The sequence below is a fragment of the Hordeum vulgare genome, chromosome 6H, assembly GCF_904849725.1.
Source record: "Hordeum vulgare subsp. vulgare chromosome 6H, MorexV3_pseudomolecules_assembly, whole genome shotgun sequence".
NCBI classification, from domain to species: domain Eukaryota; kingdom Viridiplantae; phylum Streptophyta; class Magnoliopsida; order Poales; family Poaceae; genus Hordeum; species Hordeum vulgare.
Window position 1 is genome coordinate 506863143 of NC_058523.1, and position 21426 is coordinate 506884568.

Here is a 21426-nt window from a genome sequence, read left to right on the forward strand (position 1 = left end):
TCCCCAAGCGTAGGGTCTTGCCGCTACTTATTCCTTCATCCATCGTGATCACACCCAGAACTTGAAAACTTGAGCACACAAAACTCAACACAAACCTCATGAGATCCATTAGTATAATAGGCAAATCAAAAACTTTATGCACTGTTATAATTGATTTATATTTATATATTGCATAAGATATTGTATTCTAACTTCTCCATGACTTATACCCCCAATATAATCCATAGCATCATTAATATAAGCAAACTATGCAAGCAAAAATAGAATCTGCCTAAAACAGAACAATTTGTAATGATGAGCACTAAAACCATACGTCCGTAACTACGAAAATTCTGAAACACTAGGAAAACCTAAGAAATTTCTATAGAAATACTATGTAAAAAATTCAGATAAAAAATATTCCACTAAAATCAAATATTTTCTCTACTTGAAGTAAAAGAACCTACTTTTACACTGTATCAAATCTACTATCATCCAAATCAACCCCAAAGGCTTTATTTTGCACAAAGACTAATTAAAACATAATGATACAATTATTACAGTAGCAATAATCACGTCAACAAAAACTAATAGAAAGTTGAACAGAAATTTAGGATAACTATTGGGTTGGCTCCCTAGAAGCGTTATCGTTTTATGCCCCAAGCTAGGCATGATGCATAGTATCAATTGATATCATCTTTGGTTGCAAGGGATCTAATTCCTTTCAAACTTTTTATCTCTTTTACATTCAATGATATGATTTTTTTTGTCAAGTTTGGCATTGAGAATTTTGATTTCACCTTTCAAAACACAAAGAGCATCAATCTTTTGTTCTATATATCAATTCACCTATTTTGTGACACCATGTTGTCCTTAATTTTAGTAAAAGAATTGAATAACCCTCCAAAGTTACATTCCATACTAGCATTAGTTTCTTTTATTAGCCCAGTTTGACGGTAGCTTACTAGTATGGTAGATTCAATGGTTTCTATCTTTGGCTGTCCAAATATATACTTTTCATCTTTTCATAGGTGCCAAAATCATTATTTTCGAGGAAGTCTTTTTCAAATATAGAATCCAAGACACGTATATAAGAAAGATATAGGCCAACATGAAAACTTACAAGGCGAAATTTAATATGACTCTTGGGATTAGCTCCGATTTATATTTCTAATAATCTATCACAAGGTTGTTTCAGTGACTCACCACCTAACTATTTGAAATTTAAAACTTTTAAACCTTCTCCAAAGTAAGGGGGAAAAGGCATATCACGAGGGGAACTAGACATAATAGCAAGCAAACTAGTAAACTCTCGGGCCCATGGAACTCGGGGCATCGAGGCCCGTCTGCCTCGAGGCCCAGACGGGACAAATGCCGGGGGGGGGGGGGGCGACCATGATCCTTCTTTGGACTTCACCGCCAAGGCCCTCGCCCTCCCCCGCCTCGCGAGGAGGATGTCAACAAACGTCATCGGGAGCCACGCTAAGCCCCCTCACGAGGGCACCTCATGAGGCTAGCCTCAAGACTATCGTGGGGCATACTAACCAAAGGTGGCTCATCGGGGTCGGATAGTCCTGCACCGTCGTGTGGTTGACGCGCACTCCACCAAGCCGCATGAGGAGGTGTGCGAGCACACACATATGGGGAGGCTTTCCCTTTTTTTCCTAAGGGAGCGGGGCCACCGCCAGTTTGCAAAGCCATCCCTAAAGTTTTCTTCTTTGATGCAAGAAGACTAGGATGGGGAGATCACGAGGGCGGAGGTCACCCCCGAGCCCGCCACCGCGTCATGGCAGGAAGCTTTTGCACAGGAAGACCACTTTTGCGAGGATAGGCTGCAGTCCTATCCCCCTTCAAACTGGCTATTGTGGCAACCCTTCCCGCCTTGTTTTTCAATGGAGGAGGGCCAAGGCGAGTATAAAAGAGGATAGGATACCACTGTAGAAGGAGATCGACCCGAAACCTGGGTAATGGGTCGCATCCATAGTTCTTATTCCTTAGCTCGATCACGCCGGAGTGTCGTCATGAGGTGGTGCTGTTGAGTAGGGCAGAAGAACTGCGCACCCAAGAGTTCGAACCTCTTTGGGTCCACGCAACCCCGATTTCGACATTTGGCACGCGAGGTAGGGGTGCGCTGCAGTTCTTTAGCTTCATCTTGACTCCAGCTCCGCCAACTCAATGGCTAACGCCCGTCGCGTGCGTGCCGAGCGTCGAGCGGCCCGTGTCGCCCAGACCGTGACGGTTGGCCACAACAGCGATAGCCTCCGCCACTCCGTTGAGGGCGGTCTCGTCGGCTGCGGCCATGGCCAGGTGCTCCTGCTTGACGGGGAGGAGTCTCGGCTCTGTCTTCGGCTTGACGAGGCAGTAGGAAGCGTTGGGCTCGTTGATGACGAGGTCGACGTTGCGCATGCACCACCCCAGCGGCGTCTCCTGCGGCTCCGGCTTGACGGGGAGAAACGTCGGCGACCCGGAGGAGCGGGAGCGGGAGCCGGGCGACGAGGACGACGCCGTCTCCATCCGCCACGGCGTCCAAGTGTTGTCGCGACAGCGGGAGAAGGCGGGTGTCGGTGGGTAGTCGTACCGCGACGAGTTGCCGCCCTCGATGTGCTCGAGCACGACCTCCAATGTGCAGCCGGGGACGCCTCACCATTGGCGGCGTCCCTCGAAGTTGTGGCGGCCGCTTGGTTCGACGCCGTTGGTGGCGGCGAGTCGGTCGACGTGACGACGTTCGAAGTACGCCGTCCACCGCGTGTTGTTGTCAGGGGCGTACCTCGGCAGATTGCGCGAGCTCTCCGACAACAACTATCGAAAGAAAACCCCTATGCATCATATGTCAATTTTAGAAAATCACATCGTTAGGCTGCCCAATCGCACACAACAATCATGACTTGTGCTAATTTATAAAGTTTCAGTATCCGCATTCCACTTGGACTAAATGAGCCTACGGGGCTAAACCAGGGACTAATGTTTGACACTTTTGACAGTAAGGCTGCGAGAGACCACTCTAGGGCACACGGACTAGTATCGCCGCCTTCGCGTGTGACTCAGGCCACACCAACCTGAATCATGCGCTAAGCGAAATTGCTACCGGACTACTGGTTTCTGAAGATTCACACTCCCGTCTGATTGACTGAGTTGCCCAACAAACAAACAGGTCATGTGCCCACGCACTGTACGAGAATCCAAGAGAGGCTGCACGGGGCCAAGGGACCGTGGGCTGTGGGCGGCCTCCATTGTTGGCTGGTTGCCCGGAATCGTGTACCCACTGCAGACCGGTTGGTGCCTCCTTTATTGCCGTTGTGCCCATGCGCAGATACTTCAACTTGAGACTCAGGTTGCCAGGACCAGTTTTGCGAGCGCCTCTTTTCCTTTCCTTTTGCCTCTCCCTCTCCATACAGTATCCCCTGGTAATTCAGTTTTGCACTATACTACTCAAATGACACCCAAACCGGGTTCGTGCGTTAACCTTTCTTTCTTCTTGAACTCCCGGTCATTGTGTTTTAACCACGTATGTATGTACGAGTGGCTGTGGCTCCAACTGCCCCCAAACGGGCTCGTGCCCCGAAACGCAGAGGTGTCGCATGGCGAGCGGCGGACTTCTGGTCCTACGTTTGTGCTATCTTGTCTGGCGCAGCGGCCATGAAGGAGCAGCACATGCTCGCCCTGCCCGGCCCGGCACCGCGCGCGGCTGCTTCTGCGCGTTGCTCCAACCGGAATCTGGAGCCTGAAGACGCAGCGCCCCAACGTTTCTCGTTCTCGTTCTCGTTCTCACCGCGTGGCCCATGAGCCTGAAGTATCTTAAAATAAACGGCCCGGACGCGCGTCCCATAAATCTCTCTCTCCATGTGAGCTGTCGTGTGATTTTTGGAAGCAGCGGCCGGGGAGGGAAGGGGCCCGTGAGCGACCGGGACCGACGGCCGTGGCCCCCCACGGCGAAATCTCGAGCGAATTGAATGCGGCGTCGTCGTGATCAGCGATCAGATCACACCGGTGCCGGTGCCGGTGCAGTCGTGCAGGCAGGCAGGGAGAGCAAAGGCCGTCGCGTCGCTGTGTATCTTGACGCACATGCAGTGCCGCCGAGGGCAAAGGATTCGGCACGCGTCGCGTACCGGGCGCAGAGGAACGTGCAAGCGTCCGACCGACGACGCCGCGGGAGGAGAGGTCTCGCATGTGGCCTAGCCTTGCTGGAGCACAGCACGAGGAGGGGCCCTGCCCCGTCACCGCGTCAGGTCAGTGGTCACATACACGGCTAGGCGTACCCTACGCCACCTCTTGGCACGCCCGGTGGGTGGAGTGAACTGAATGCTGTGGCTGTCAGCCTGTGGCTTCTGTGATCTATGCCCCTAATTATATGTATACATGTGCTGTGCTAGATGGTGCCCCGCTACACCTGTGATAATTATATGCACACGACTCCTGTCATAATCCACATGATGCGCGCAGACGAACCTTCGTGAAACAGATGCGTTATGCACAAAATAAAACTATTGTGAAAACAAATTTGAGAACCCTCTTGGATTATATTTTGAAAACGATGAAGTATATGAAGCATGTCATAAGATGTTAAGTCAAATGGGGTAAATATATTTGCTCAAAGCGTCCACCCTACAAATATATGTAGGCCTTGCTAGAAGATGTGCAACGTGACAGTCTTTGCTGGCGCAAAAAAATAGTGAAACAAATCAATGTATGATTGTTGAGGTGGTGTGGTCATAGACTAGTGCATCAATTGTGACTTATGACCACACACGTTATTCAATGATGTTGCATAGTTGAATGAAGATGAAAAATAGATAACAAAGAGCGCAGCGTTTCGGTGTCGAGGCTCAACTACATCCGTTTAGTACAAAAATCAAAAAAAATACTAAAAAAATTCAAAAAATATCAAATTGTTTTTAGGTGATAGATAATTTGATGCATGAGATCAGCTTCAATTTTTGTATCATTTGAACATCCGATCAGTTCTCGGAAAATGGACAAATCGGGTCAAAACAATGCATGTATTGTTAACTTTTTTAGTGACCCTGAACTTATATTTTTGGCCGAGAGCTGATCAGATATTCGAATTATACAAAAAAATATAGCGAACCTTATGCATCAAACTATCTATCACCTAAACAAAATTTGGATTTTTTTTTTATATTTTAGAATTTGTTTTGATTTTTTTACTCAGCAGGGTGCAGATGAACCTTGGCTCATAAATGGTTTTTTCGAATAATGAGTTGTTATTTTTTAAGAATAGAGGATATTTTAGGACAACTCCAATGCATAGACACATTTAGTCTGTCTTTGTGAGTTTGGGTTCAGGCGAACAAATTTCACGGTCCAATGCATGGCCTCAATCGTAAAATCCGCTTGTGTCCATATGGACGTGTTTCTAGCACAAATTTGAGCCGGATTTGCATCCAGGCGAAAAATAGAAGACGCGTGCGCGTTCTCTTGTTGTGTACCCTTGAGCCCGCATGTCAACTGGTCAACCATCTTCCATCGGACCTATGTCACCCACATAACCACTCTATCGACGTCATCTTTAATGCCTAGCTAGTGCGCGTGGAGCAGCCGGTCCATTTTTTTACACTTCGTCCTTATGTCTTTTTTTTTTTCTTCTTTTTTCATCCATGGTGTGGTGCGGGGCAAAGGGGATTGCCCCCCTTGTTTGTAGGCCTAGACCAACAACAACAACAATAATCAAAACAACAACCAGAACAACAACAACAACAACAACATATGTTGAGATGTTATCACACTCAAAACCTCTATGCCGTATCCAACCCGCAAGGAGGCCAAAACTACCCAAGCTATATTTCGCCAAACCCGCAAATCTATCCACCTCTCGCGTGAGGTTAGCAGGATGGGCCAACACTGTAACTCCACATAGAGTGGCGGAGCCAAGATTGGGATATGACCGTTGATAGGGGGGGGGGGGTCAAATACATATGCACTTGCTCATATCAGTCAAATATACAATATATACTTCATGTTTCGTCGATCGTTAGAAAGGGATGGGGGGCAGGCCCGAGCTCGCCCCCCGGTCCCGTCCCTGTCCACATAGCAGTTTCCGGGAGCTTATAAGTATCACTTTGTTCATAGATCTTAGGTTTTTGACATGATCAATGTTGAACTGCCGAATTCTTCTTAGCGGGAGCTAGTGCGTGTAAACCTTTGAGGCGATTCATGGTAATAGAATCAAAGGCATGGGTCCCACACTTACCATAAGTTTTGTCTTGTCTTTGGGCCTCCTGTGGATATCATCATTCAAATCTGTTATGATAATTGTTTGGTAAGCACAGATAGGTTATGTTCACCACTGACGTCTTAGTTGTCGACGGGAACGTCTCCTTTCACTGAAAGCACATCGTCGAAAGACCTGGAATAAATCCAGAAAAATGCAATCACCAACGTCAAGTCTGCGACTTGAACTCTGATGGTCAGGGGATATCACAGTCCTCCTAACCATTCAACCATGGGTTGGTTTGCAGATTAGCAGGTAGTCTATTTGCGTGGTTGCTCGGTGCTGCTTGTATCGCCCTGTAGGTTCACTCTACTTTGGTTTTCTTTGAATTTCTATATTTTTCATTTTCATTTGTATTTTCCATGGTTTTTCTCCTTGTTCACTATTTTTTAGTTTTCTTTTTTTCCTTCAATTTATTCTGGTTTTCTTTGTCCTCTCAACATTTCTTCAGTTTTTCTTTCTCTTTTCTTTGTTATATTTCGTTTTTTTTCTTTCTTAGGTTTCTTTCTTTTATGTTCTTTCTTTATTTTCCATTTTTCAACACATGTCTAGTTTTTCTTAGTGAACGATGTGCATTTCAGAGCACAAGTGAAATATATTTTACTTACATGTTTGACATTTTTCAAATACATGTGTATATTTTCAAAAATACAGAATTTGAACAGTTTTTTGAATATGCGGTCACATTTCCCAAGTACATATTATATAGCAGACGTGACACATGTTTCTGATACTCGATGAACATTTTACAGATACATGATGCACTGCTTTTTAAAATATATGTTTTTCAAAACTTTTTTGATTACACGGCAACATTTCCTGAACAATTCGAATAAAATATTGTTTTACAAATAATATTTTTTGTAAACTACGTGAACATTTTTTACATAGTAAGAACAATTTATAAATTTCACGGATATATTTTTTGAAATGTACGAAGATACAATGTCACATACATTTTTAATGGAAATAAACATGTTCTTTAACCCACACAAATATTTTTTTACATTGTAAATACTATTTTTTGGAATGCTGTGAATGTTTTTTTTAGACACAGAATATTTCCATAAAATACAAGGTACATTTTGGAAAGACACAAGACACTTTTTTCATTGTATACACATTTAAAAAAAAATTGCATACATTTATTTGAAACGTGGGAATATTATTGTTTGTAGCCAATTTTGTTTTTCAAAGTTATCAACAATTTTAAGACTGTGCTAACAGCTTTTTATACTATGTCAACTTTTTTTTCAGATTTGCGGTTTTAAACTTCTTAAGTGAATTAAAATATTGAAATATATAGATTTAAAATATAAATAAAAGTAAAATAAGAGAGAGAAAACAAAATTTGAGCGTGGACAGTATGATATCAGCCTGATGACCCTGTGCTACTGAGCCGTCCCGCCACCAGCGTATTATAGGCGAGGCAACCGGCACATAGTGACCAAACACACACCCCTGGCCGCGCTAATTGGCGGTTCCATTTCCTCTATTTCCTCTTTTTTGCTTTTCTGTTTCCGACCGGTTTTCTGAACCAAGTTTTTCTTCTGTGAATTTTCCTTTTGTTTTTCAGTTTTTCCTTATGACGATTGAGAACAATTTTGGAAATTTGGGAAAAAGTATTAAATACATGAAAAAACTTCAATTTCGTGAACAGTTTTGTATTCTAGGAACAACTTTTTTAGTTCACAAACATATTTGGAATCACTCAATATTTTTTGAATGAACGAACATTTTTGAAATTCTCCAACATTATTTGAGTCAACGATTTTTTTTTAGAATTTGAGAAAAACATTTAAATTGATGAACATTTTGAAAGTAAATGAACATTTTTTTTAAATCCTGAACATATTTTAAAATTCAGGAATAATATTTTTAATTCAAAAGCATTTTCAAATTTGGGAGCTTTTTTGAATTTATTCTAGAACATTTTTTCCCGAACAATTTGTTAATTCATAATTTGTTTTTAAATTTGTGAACATGTATTGAAATCCCAAAATTATCTTATAGTAGCAAAAAAATAGAAAATATGAAGAAGAAAAAAAAGATAGAAACAAGAAAGGAAAATAGGGGCACCGCCCCGCAAATGGGATCATGCGGGGTGCGCGCTTGGGCGATTAGGAGCTCCTGTCTCGCATCAGTTCAAACAAAGCGCAGCCTGGCCAAAACCTAACAGACATAAATGTAATGTTTTCTAGCCCTTCATCAGGAGTAGACAGCCCTTTTACAATGTTATGTCCAGAGAAGCACCGTGGAATGGCCTGCAGGTTTTTTTTGTTTTCCTAAAAGGAGAAACTGTCCATTTCATAGAAATGCAACCAACAATAATATTCGAAGTGCCTGCTCAGCAAGGCCTGCAGGATTTATTACTCCAAGATAGAAAAGGAAAGGCCTCCAAAATCAATGAGTGAGCAGAAATGTGCCAGTACCAGCACCATCTCAGAATAAACCACACATGTCTCCATTCCAAACAGGCAGAACATGTCATTTACAGGCTACACCATAAACATGGGGGCTAATGATATACGCGGACGACAGGTGCACCGCATTCAGGCTCAAGCTTGAGAACCCGGCTTGCTCGATGTTTTCAGCTGTTTTCCTGGTGAGGTGGCACCCGTCCGCGACAAATTGCTGCAGAGGATCTAGGGCACCTTGCACGAACTGGAGGAAGGAACCATCTACGGGCGGACAAAATGAGCAGGAGATCAAGGAATGCACAGCAGCACTGGGATATACGCCTTCAACATAGAATAACAATTAACAAGCAATCACCAGAGGTTATGTATGTTAGTAACTGGCAGTACCTGCTGCAGCAACATGCTCAATGAATAGGTAGAGACCACCGGGCTTTAGGACTCTCTTTATTTCTGCAGAAGTTAATGCCCCGAGTCATTCAAATAGAAAATGGCGGTTCTATTTTTTTTTTGACAAAGTGTTGTTTCTAATTTGATACGGAAGTGTGTTCTCCAGGTTAGGGGGAAATGAAGGGAAAGATTGCTCAGATGTCTTCTCAACGTGAGGTGGAAAGAACGGAAAAAATGGAGATGAGAAAACAAATTTGCCTTAAAAGGAAAGGAAGTACCAAAGTAAAAGATGAAACTTAGGTCAGTAACCACAACTCATGGTCAGTGTGATGCGTAAAAATGGAAGCACGGAATGTGTTCTGTAGTCTTTATTTATAGCCACATGCAGTGTCGATATGCCATGCATCATAATTCAGTCATGCAAACGGTACTCCTAATGAAATGACAATAATTTTTTTGTTGTTGAAATGATAGTGACTTTTAACTAGACAAGAACTGATGACATAGCATATTCGTTATTTTACCGTTGAATCATCTTTTCACTAAGATTTCGCCACTGCTCTGGAATTCAACGTTTTGTATGTAGGGAGTTATCGGTAAATGAATGCCCTGTGTTGAGCATTATATCCTGTTAAATATCTTAGCCTTAGTGCATCAACACAGGATAATCCAATTACAATTTTAAGTTTTCAACCATATATAATATATTTCGACTTCCAAACTACTGTGTACCAAGACTAAATTGTTTGCTGAATGACGAACTGACAGTAGAGAGAATGTGTCAAAAATTTGGTATGTTCTTAGCCCATCTAATTGCCTTACAAATAAATCTAGTTCTTATATGATACCGAACTTAGAAATCACTGCTGCAAAGATGAATTATTACCTCTTAATGCCATATCAGTGTCTTTTACAGAACACAACACCAATGTACCAATAACTGCATCCATGGAACCGTCTTCTGCTGGCAAAGCTTCGCCAACCTAAGTAAAACCATGCATACAAAACAGTTCTCATGCTGACAGGAAACATATGCATAGATACCTAGTCCAAGATCATAAGGCACGATACTTCCATACCCCTCTTCTGAAAGTGAAATTTGAGGACGGAAGCCCAGCAGAAGTTGCTGCTGCTCTAGAATACTCCTCCATGTACATGTTAGGATCCACCCCAATTACATTTACCCCATCAGCACTTGCGTAGTACTTTAAGTTGGGGCCTGTTCCAACACCAAGCTCCAGAATGTTCTTCCCCTCAACTGACAATTGGGAGAAGAGATTCGATTTATACTGCGCAATCTGCAAGCTTCACCAAATGAAATGTTTAGTCAGAAAACAACACCTTGTAAATATAACATCTCTGTTCCTAAAAACATATGACTGTACTTTTTATAGGAAAGCTATAACTACTGATCAGGTGATCATGGATATAACAAATAAGTACTCCAAGTGCCCACTTCTGATATTTATCTCCTCATCGGATCAAAACAAAGGTGTGCATCACTTGAGACGCTTCACGAATCACGTGTTCATAACATCATACACAAGATAAGTCAGGAGTTCACGATGTCATATTGTGCAATTCGTTCAGATAGGAAACCAGACCGATAATATCATGCCGCAGATTGAAACATCCGGGAATTTGGGTTCGGTGGGTTCAGTTAGCTGTCATATTGCTGACACACACGCAGTCCTATGATGCGTTGCCTCTTGGAACTAAAATTAGGCTAAAAATCTATACCTCGGCTTCATATGACACCATGCCCTTGTCCATGGCCGTCGCGTAGAGCTTCTCGTACCAGCCCGGCCTCGCTGGGTGCACCCGCTGAAGCATCACCTGCACATAGAAACACCAAATAAAAGATAAGATGGTCCGGAAACCATGCAATTCACATCACGGGTAGCGAATGGAGTAAGATTGGGCGTTGAAGGAGCTTACGTCCGGGTCGATGGCTGGGGCGGCGAGGCACGGAGGGTTGACGAGATGGAGGAGGCCGGCGGTAGATGATGCACCGAGGAGATGGCGGCGGCCGCAGCGGCAGCTTCCGAGGATAGCTACGTGAGTGCTTCTGCATCGGGGTTTGAGGTTGGGCTGTGAGCGGCGGCCGGGGACGGCGACCGCCGGGAGCGCGACGAGGCACCGCATGTCGGGGATGTCGGGAAACGGGGAGATGTGTAGGTAAATCGACCTGGAACTGGAAGGGGTAAATCAGGTCAAAATTGAAAAAAAATGATCCGTGGAGCGAAAGAACTAACGAAGTGAACCCGAAAGCAAAAAAATTCACTCGTTTGACCTTTTTGTGTGACGCCCGACACCTAGACGCCACACTACATCGTGTGACGTCTAAGTCGTCGGCGCCACACTCCCGGCCACCTGGCAGAGCGGGCCCACCCCGAGGTAGTGCGACGCCTAAGCCCCTCCTCCCCCTCCCCCACCCCCTCCTCATTCCCCTCCCATTCGTTTTTCAAACGGGCGGCTGACTCTTCTCCTCATCTGAATCCCCTCTTCTAAATGCTTCAGATGTGGTGATTTCTTTCGTGGATTGGTCCCCCAAACTTGTCTACGAGGTAATCTCTTCCATTTTTCATCTATCTATCCAAATAGTATTGCTTATTTTTTAGATTTGGGTTAGTTAGGTTGAGAGTCATATTTTGATTGGATTTGAAATGTAGATGAGGAGTTAGTCCTATTTTATTAATCCTACATGAGTAGTTGTGTTCTATGACTATTCCTATGAGTAGATGGCGTGGATTTTATGAGGATATGAGTAATATGAGTTTTTTTTTTAAGATGAGTAGATTCATATGAGTATTTTTTTAGTAATATGTAGATGAGTGGATTAGTAGATGAGTGGATGAGTAGATGAGTCGATTAGTAGATGAGTAGATTCATATGAGTATTGTTTTGAAGATTAGTACATTCATAAGTTTATTTTTCTTGTGATATGTAGGATGGTGTGGCTTTTGAATGATGTCTATGACGTTGAACACCGGGCCTATTTGATGTCGGGAAGGAAATGGTAAGTAGATAATATGTTAAAAAATCATGTATTTATTTAATAAGAGGAAACTGTAACGATATCACTCCTATCTGTTTGCAGGAGCTTATGCCCTTGAAGATTCGGTCTCACGGAGCATCGACTATAATGTAGTACGATGAGCGGTACACACCATATATCGAGATGACATGACTCCTTCCATTCATTCAGCTTGTGAGTCGGTCAACACCCAACCTGAACGCTGCGGCAATCACTGCACTTATTGATTGGTGGAGGCCGAAGACCCATAGTTTTCACCTCCGAACCGGAGAGATGACAATGACTCTTCAAGATGTTTCCATGATCATCGGACTTTCAATCGAGGGGAAGCCTCTTTGTATGAGCACTGATTCTGAGGGATGGCGGCACCAAATGGATGCCCTTATTGGTATGTCACCTCCAGAGCCGGAGGTAGAAGATGGAGGGAGAAAGATAGAGTCCCGACTGGCAGTCCTTTCACTTGAATTGCTGCCAACTTTGCTCATTATCCCGAGGACGCAAATGACGAGGTGATCCAGACGTATGCTCGCGTGTACATGTGGTATGTGATTTGTAGGACTATATTCGCCGATGGCACTGGCAAGAATACTCCATGGATGTGGCTGAAGGCATTGACTATTTTCGACAACAAGTTCAGTTAGGGCTCGGCCGCACTGGCCTACTTGTACCAGCAGGTAATAAATTGTTAATAGTAAGTTCAGTTTTATACTTTTCTGCTAAACTGATCCATGTTTGTTGTTACTTGTAGTTGGACGATGCTTGTTGCAGGTCCACAAAGGACGGTGGAGTTGGTGGTTGTATGCTCCTACTTTCAGTATGGAGTTGGGAACGCCTTCCTGTTGGATGCCCTAAAGCCGTAACGTGGAAGACCTGGGATGACCACGGCAACCCTGTACGGCTTCCTACCTGGGCTTAAAAGTGGGACGTGGTATCGGAGGTGGCGAGCGATGTGAATCTATTGTACAAGCAATACACCAACGAGATGGATTCGCTTACCGCCGAGCAGGTAAACATCTCAGAGTTGACTCCCAACTTTTGTTGTGAGGAAAATGAATTGTGCCTTTTATGTTGTGCTATAGGTGGAATGGCAGCCATATGGTGCCGGGCCAAGCTTTGGTGATGCATACACATTCCAGCTCAATCCAATATGCCTCCAGGAAAAACATCTTTGGCTAATGCGTTGTCCCCTTATATGCAATTGGGCGGTTGAGTTTCATTTCCCGCATCGTGTGATGCATCAATTTGGGTTGTTTCAGCCACACCCGCCGGAGTGAGTGGACACCGACACACAGCTTCACAGGTAACAAAGCATGCACAATAAAGAACTATGTTTGAGTTTAATGTTGAGCGAGCTATTGATGGGTTTTGTAAAAAGTAGGTTGGATAGGAGGAGGCAGCGAAAGATCAAAGATTGGCACAAGAATCATAAGAACTATGTCATCATGTTCGAGCAAAGTGTGCAGGCAGCTACGAGTACGCAAGGAACCCACCCCCGCGAGCATTGTCCGCTTGCATTCAACAACTACGTAAGATGGTTTCAGGAGAGTACTCGTGTCGAGATTTGTCCGTCGGCTTATGAGGAGGACATATTGGAAGAACCCATTGAGTACGGCGCACTTGCCCATGGCGAATACAACAAGCTAATTTGCGAAGGGTACCAAACTTCTTTCGCCCCTGTCCTGAATTTTGTGGTAAGTGTGCTCCCCTATGTTAAGTATGAACGCTAGTACACATATGCACTTGCCTTACATGTCATTTTCCTGTGATCATAGAGCAAAGAGGTCAAGAAACAAGCTGATGAAACCGAAGCTATTCTAGAGAAGACACCTGGAGGAAAAAGGGAGAATCTGCACTTCAACTTTTCATAAAGGTGTTGTGTCATTATTCAGATTTTGTCGACGAATGCAACATACAATACCTTATATATGTCATTTATCTTTCAATCTAACAGAAACAGGGCAAGAAGTTGCGGCGCCTATCCAACATTTTAGGTTGCCGTGACCCCGAACATGTTTCACCTTCGAGATCCGGTTCATCCCAAAGAAATACTCTAGACGATTCAACTTCTTCGGGAGCTCGTATGGACGATGGTGACATTACCTCGACAGCTCATTTAGAGGATGATGTTGACACTCCAGAGGTATGACATAGCCATCATACACTGTGCACTTTCAACCTTCATATGTATGACGATATCGTTTTCGCATCATAGGTTGAGGACAAAATGATGTTGAAGGCTTTCCAACGCTCCGCTTACATGTTGAAGCCTAGGAAGGAATTTAAGCGGTACTCACCGGATGATTATGTGCACAAAGGAAAGAACCCGGTCGCCGGGGGCTCTCGTTTGTCAAGGATGAGGAGCATGGACGATGAGGATGACGATGACGATGACGATGAGTTGGATGAACCGGAGCCTCTTGTGAGAAGAAAGAAGCTAGCTTCTAAGAGGGGACGAGGCCCCAAGATGTGAACCGGAGCCATTTGCACTTGTGGATGTTGTGAACCATTTGCACTTCTGGGTGTTGCACTTGTGGGTGTTGTGAACCATTTGCACTATTTGTGGGTGTTGTGAACCATTTGCACTATTTGTGTTTTAATGCTATGAATTGTGCGCCTCTATATGAGTGTGTTAAGTTGTGTTAATTGCTCTGCATCAATGTGCTGTGGAAAACAAGTGTGCAGAAGTGTTGTGGAAAATGCTGTGAAACAAGTGTGCAGAAGTGTTGTGGAATACAAGAGATGCTGGCAGTAGAGATGGCAGTAGGTTTTCACATGTGTGGCGCCTAAAGACTACACATGTGCAACTCCCAAGGCTTAGGCGCCACACATGCCTTAGGCCAATAAGGACTAATTGGTCTTGGCTAAGCCAATAGGTGTATGGGATTTTTTTTCATCTTAGCTATTTTCCATGCTCCATTTCCCGCCCATATTCCCCCAAATTTTCCCGCCATTTCGTTCCCTCCTCCGTTCCCGCCAATATTTCCACGTCTCCATTCCTGCCAATTTTTTCGCACCACGTTTCCCGCCAAATTTTCCCCATTTCTTTTCACGCCACCTTTCCCGCCAAATTTTGACCCTCTTCTTTCCCGCCAAAATTTTCCCACCTCATTTCCCTCCTCGTTTTCCCACCATCTTCCTGGTCATCTAAGTCTATAAAAGGAGGCATTGGACTACCTTCCTCCATCATCCAACCTCACTTGAGAACACTACCACTGCTTTAGTCAATATGAGTTTGCCTTGCTCGGATCAAATCATCAGGCCTAAGAAAATGAAGAGTGCGAGTTTGCCTCCGGGGGTGGAAGCAGTTTGATGTTGGTGCGGTGATCTCTGCAAGGTGAAGGAGGTGACGGATTTTTCAGATTGGTTGGGCATGAAGTTTTTCATGTGCGCTAATTATGAATCTGATCCACCCGAATCTATTTCTGCGTACATCAGGCCTCCGGTATGCTCAAGTCATCCAGAATAAATATGTTGTTGATATTATTCTTTACTTGATATTTTTTTTGTAGTCTCCTCCTCCTCTCTGCATGTACTATCATTGGATTGACACGGAAATGACGGATTGGGCGGTGATCGAGATTCATGAAAGAGGTCGCCGAGCATGGGCTAGCTTGGACTTGGAAGAGCGCCGCGCGAAGGCTGAAGCAGAGGAGAAGAAAGAGTGGGAAGAGTACTATGTGGAGCAGAGGGCTTTTATTGATGAGATGAAAAGGAAAAACCAAGAAGAGAAATTTCAGCTGGAGGAGGTTTACATACAGCGGGAGGAGGCCCGTGAAGCTGAGAGGGAGAGAAAGAGAGAAAGGGCTCATGCGGCCAAGGCAGCAGAAGAAGCCGGTGATGGAAAAGGAAAATGTCCACGTTGGACTCAGTAGATTTGTTTTATTGTATCCTAAAATTGTGGAATCTTAAATTCAGCAAGTTGTATATTAATTTCAGCAAGTTGTATCAGCACATTGTATCTTAATTTTAGCAAGTTGTATTTTAATTCCGGCAAGGAGTATCTTACTTTGTTTGTAATCTCAAGTTCTTGGTAGTATATGTGTTATCCACGATGAACCAACTGAGCATAGAAATAGATATGAATATGTCTCTTAGAATACACATAAGTCTCATACATAAAATACACATAAGTCTCGTACATAAAATACACATAAGTCTCATACATAAAATACACATAAGTCTGTAGTGATACATAGAAGGGCAAGAGTGTGCTTCACTCACGACGTCTCGGTTGGCGCTCTGGGGGTGTGGGAGGCGTACTCCATCCCCACCTGTGGGGGTCCTAATGTTACGAGGAGTAATCTCGGATCCACCCTGTTCATACCGTGTATCTTGTGTGGGCCATGGTGGAGGAGTCGAAAACATGGTCATACTGTGTACCCAGGACCACAGTTGTAAAAATAGCGGACAACCAAGAATGGCCGACTCGGCCGTGTAAAAACAGGTGTTCAACCTACTGGCATCTTAAGTGTGGACTCTCTCTTACTCTCTGTTTCACATGTGTGGCGCATGAGCCTTAGGCGCCACACATGCGAAACAGAGAGTAACAGAGAGTCCACACTTCAGATGCCAGTAGGTTGAACATGTGTGGCGCCTAAGCCTTAGGCGCCACACATGTGGCATCTGAAGTGTGGACTCTCTATTACTCTCTGTTTCTCATGTGTGGCGCCTGAGCCTTAGGCGTCACACATGCGAAACAGAGAGTAACACAGAGTCCACACTTCAGATGCCAGTAGGTTGTACATGTGTGGCTCCTAAGCCTTAGGCGCCAGACATGTGGCATCTGAAGTGTGGACTCTCTATTACTCTCTGTTTCACATGTGTGGCGCCTGAGCCTTAGGCGCCACACATGCGAAACAGAGAGTAACAGAGAGTCCACACTTCAGATGCCAGTAGGTTGAACATGTGTGGCGCCTAACCTAAGGCGCCAGACATGTGGCATCTGAAGTGTGGAGTCTGTGTTACTCTCTGTTTCACATGTGTGGCATCTGAGCCTTAGGCGCCACACATGCAAAACAGAGAGTAACAGAGAGTCCACACTTCAGACGCCACATGTGTGGCGCCTAAGGCTCACGTGCCACACCTTCTGGCATGCTGAAAACTGCAGCACATAGTAGTGGAGTTCAAACATGTATCACATACTAGTGGAGTTCAAACATACATCACAATAATAGTGGAGTTCAAACATATAACATACATAGGGTTCTTAAAGCACATACGTCCAAAAGTACATAATAGTGGAGTTTCATAGTAAGAAAGCGCGCAAGCGAACAAGGTTCAACAACACATAGGGTTCAACAACACATAGGGTTCGAAGATGAAAGCGTGCATGAGAATAGAAGCCTCCGGCTCTATTGGGTCGAGCAAGGCCCCTTTCCCTTCTTCTTATTCCTCTCTTCTTCCTCTTCCTCTTCCCTTTTGCGCATTTTTGAAGCCTCTTCCATCACCCTCTCCTCAAAGCGTTGACGCTCCCGCTCTCTCTTTGTTGCGCTCTCTGCCAGCATCTTGTTAAAGCTAGCTGCAAATTCTTTTTAACGTTTCTCCATCATCTTCTTGTGCTGCTCCTTCATCCTTTTCTCATATCTCCAGTGGTCAAGGTGTATTTTCAGCTCATCCTCCATCCTTGCGTTATACTCCTCTTCCTTCTTCTTCCGCGCTTCGTCTGCGTCCTCCTCTCTCAACTTCTTTGCAGCCCTCTCCCTCAACCCCTGGTCCTCACCGGCTGCATCCTTCTCCCCCCACTCCGTTGTTGCCTTGTTGGGTTGAGACGCTGCCATACCTACATAAAAACATCAAGGCTCAGAGTTAGTACAATAACATACAAAGGAGCATGAAAAACAACATTATGAAGATAAGTCAAATATGTGACATATGGAAATGGTCCTCGTAGGTATCCAAGCATACCAATCCTACTAAGTCCACCACCTATCCCACCCCTGCCTCTAGCACCACCACCACCTATCCCACCCCTGCCTCTAACACCACCACGACCTATCCCACCCCTGCCTCTAGCACCACCACCACCACGTCCTCTAGTAAGCCCAAGTCGGTTAGGAACATGTTGAGTAGGAACTTGTTGGCTTGTACTTGCTTGACTAGGACCTTGTTGGCTTGAACTTGCTTGGCTACGACCATGTTGGCTAGGACTTGGTTGGCTTGACTTTGAATCATTGTTATTGGACTTCTTCCTTGGCTTTGTACACCTTCTTGTGTTGTGCCCTGTTACACCGCACTCTCCACAATGTGATATCTCAGTAGGCTCTTGGAATTGGTTGTTCCCCATTTCTCTGCCACCACCATGGCCCCATCCATCCATGTCTCCTCTAAAATGCTTTGTCTTTCGTCTTCCCCATTTCACAACCTTCCACTCCAGGTCGGTACATAGTTGTACTCCATGATACTCCGACCATTGTGATTGGTCAAAGTATGGTTCAAATCTAGGAGCCCTTGTATGCTTCTTGGTCATGATCGAGAACTCGGACTCCCTCACGGTTAGTGGATGGTTGACGTCCACATTCCTAGTGCAAGCTGCCGTGTACAAATGCGAGAATGCGAGATGAAGCAACCTTGGCCTCCCACAAGAGCAATCACACAACGATAAAGATACCTTGAACGCCCTGTTTCCGTGTTGCTGGCCATCGTTTGTCGTTCCTCCGGGCTCATTCACTTGGTATGTCCAATCCTTGTTGTTGTACAACGTAGCCGTTTGGGAGTCAGCCTTCCGTGATTGAAATACCATCAATTTGTCAACCTTTGGTGGGAACTGGTACTTGCACTTTTTCTTGTTCTCTCCCGCAATCTGATCATCCGTTTCTTGCGAGTACTTTAGAAAGTATGCTCTCAACTTGTCTTATGTGTATTGAACTATTTCCGTCACCGGCAACGCACGACACCCTTCAACACCCGGTTGAAGCATTCTGCCATGTTACTTGTCATTTGACCATATCTTCGGCCATATTCGTCATAAGCTTGTGCCCACTTGGGCCGAAGTTGAATGTGCCTGTTGATAAACTCAAGCCCACGTGCATCAAGTTTTTTGTTTGCAAGCAAAGCGTTGTACAATCTTGCAAATCGTTTGTCGAAAATGCTTGACAACAATCTTGAAGATCATCCGCCAACTCCTTGCTACCACATGCCCGGTATAAGTTTGCACAAAAATGCCTCATGCACCATCGATGATGCAAAGGAGCATGGCCGGGAATGACAATGTCAACCGCGTTAAGTATGCCTTGATGGCGATCTGATATGACACAGATTTCCCTTTCAAACGGTAATACTTTGGTTCTCAAAATATGCAAGAACCATTTCCAGTTAACATTGTTCTCTACCTCGACCAAAGCAAAAGCCAAAGGCATCAACCGGTTATTGGCATCACTTGCTATTGCAACCAACAAAGTGCCCTTGAATTGTCCGGTCAAAAACGTGCCATCGATGGAGATGACCGGCTGACAGTGCTGAAAAGCCCTCACACATTGCTCAAATGCTCAAAATGCACGGCCAAATACGCGAACCCTATTTCCATTAAGAATCCTTGTTTTCTCCCCATACAGCTCGACCACATGAACCATGCCCGGGTTAGTGGCGGCAATAGCTCCCAACAACCTAGGTAGTCGGTTGTATGCTTTCTCCCAATCACCATACAACACCTTGAATGCGGCTTGCTTTGCTTTCCATGCCTTCCCGTATTTCACCTCGTAGTGAAAGAGGGATTTCACAAGGTCTTGTACACTTTTTATGCTCATTGTAGGAAGAGAGGAGATGGAGTTGGAAAGCCTATAAGCGATGAACTCGGAGGTGAGTTGTCTATGGCTTTGCAACGAAAGCTTGCCATCAACCCTCTTGCCTCGACACGTGTGAGACATACAACTGACAATGTTCCATCCTGGCCCTCCTTTCCATGGTCTTGCACGGACAATCCAAGGACACCCTGTATCCTCACATGCAACCGTGTAACGCAACTTCATGTTTGAATGAACAACTTTGTGTGGCCTATAATCCGTAACAGAATATTCATCCAACCGCATCTTCAATTCAAGGAATGTTTGGAACTTTGACCCCGACAAAATAATATTCTTCCCATGTTTGTCCTGGTGAGAAGGTGGCCTAACTCCAAACAATATGCCTTCACCTCCGTCAACCACGGCTTCATCCGCAAGGCTAAGATCCTCGAACAATTGTGTCCGGTGATCCCACCCTAATACCTTCGTGAAAGCTTCAGCCTCCTTTGCCGTGAACCCTTCCTCATCAACTTCTTCATCGGGATCCTCATCGTCCTACTCGGATGCATAGCCACGTGATTACGGAATAGAATGGTCCATTGTCTCTTGCAAATTATATTTGTCCAAATCACCAAGGCTGTTGTCATGAAGAACAGTACCATCATTCTCATCATCATCGTGCTCATCATTATCCTCTAGCAATGGTTCATGTTGGATACAAGATTGCTGTGCTGAAAGAGGTTCAATGTTGGCCTTTTCGTTGATGCGTGGAGGACTACCTTCAACAATCGGAGAGGCAGCCCGGTTCAAATCCAACTGTAAGTTAGGAACATTTGTTTTGATGGCAAATAACTCTAGAGCCTTGTCTAGTGATTCGGCCACCGTATCCTTGTATGCAAGCCAACGTTGCTCGGAGTTGACACGCATGGTATTCCAACAAATGTGCATTCCGAATCCCACATTATGCCTACCATCAAACTCAACTACGTCACTAGGGTCCATCCAATTCAAATCCTTTCGGACTTGTTCCAACAATTCAGCATAGCTAGGACAGAAATCGAACACCATGTCAAGCTCATCCGGGTCCGGATCAATATTGCCTTTTAAAAAGGCATCCTTGTCCACGTGATGAACATAAACACATGTTCTTCCCATCCCTAACAACACAACATACAATATTTTCTATATGCAATCATCAAAATACTACAATATCTAGTTAATAAAAATAAACCCTATTCCTAACTTCCAAACATCCATAACACTAACCCTAACCCTATCCTAACCCTAACACAACCATAATGCAAACATCCAAACAACCCTAATCCTAACCCTAGCCTAACCCTAAAACAACCATAATGCAAACATCCAAACAACCCTAATCCTAACCCCATCATACCCCTTATCCTAACATACAAACAAATACAACAATATCATATACATCCCACATTTCATGAAAAACTAGGGTTTCCTCAAATTTGCAACAAAATGACCAAAAGAGATTTTTGTTTGGATGAGAATGAGGAGATAGGGGGGATTACCTTAGGGAAGGGATTGGACAACAAATGCCCGATCCAAACCTTTAGATTCGGTGATTTGGAGAGGGATTTGACGAAGGGGCAACTTGAACAGAAAGCTGTGAAGTGAAGTGAAGGGAGG

The 21426-nt window shown here is 44.5% G+C and overlaps 1 protein-coding gene across 2 annotated transcripts; it reads right to left on the reverse strand.

Annotated features, from left to right (window-relative positions):
• Window positions 1–8536: 8536 nt before the first annotated feature.
• Window positions 8537–11203, reverse strand: LOC123404426 (methyltransferase-like protein 7A). Of its 2 annotated transcripts, none has more exons than XM_045098348.1 (6): window positions 10954–11203; window positions 10756–10851; window positions 10095–10313; window positions 9902–9998; window positions 9016–9078; window positions 8537–8949 (listed from the first exon to the last, which is right to left on the reverse strand). In XM_045098348.1, the coding sequence occupies exons 1-6, from the start codon at window positions 11158–11160 to the stop codon at window positions 8696–8698; spliced, it is 936 nt and encodes a 311-aa protein (XP_044954283.1). In that variant the 5' UTR covers window positions 11161–11203; the 3' UTR covers window positions 8537–8695. The 2 variants fall into 2 exon arrangements, with proteins under 2 accessions (XP_044954283.1, XP_044954284.1); XM_045098349.1 differs by having other exon boundaries at window positions 8537–8889; window positions 10954–11199.
• Window positions 11204–21426: the final 10223 nt, after the last annotated feature.

Bases quoted from the DNA above. Each gene is read 5' to 3' on its own strand.
- LOC123404426 (XM_045098348.1), bottom strand. From the start codon at position 11,160: ATGCGGTGCCTCGTCGCGCTCCCGGCGGTCGCCGTCCCCGGCCGCCGC. The intron at 10,852-10,953 runs GTAAGCTCCTTC...TTCTATGTGCAG, and splicing joins CCCCAGCCATCGACCCGGAC to GTGATGCTTCAGCGGGTGCA. The intron at 10,314-10,755 runs GTATAGATTTTT...TGAAGCTTGCAG, and splicing joins TGGTGTCATATGAAGCCGAG to ATTGCGCAGTATAAATCGAA.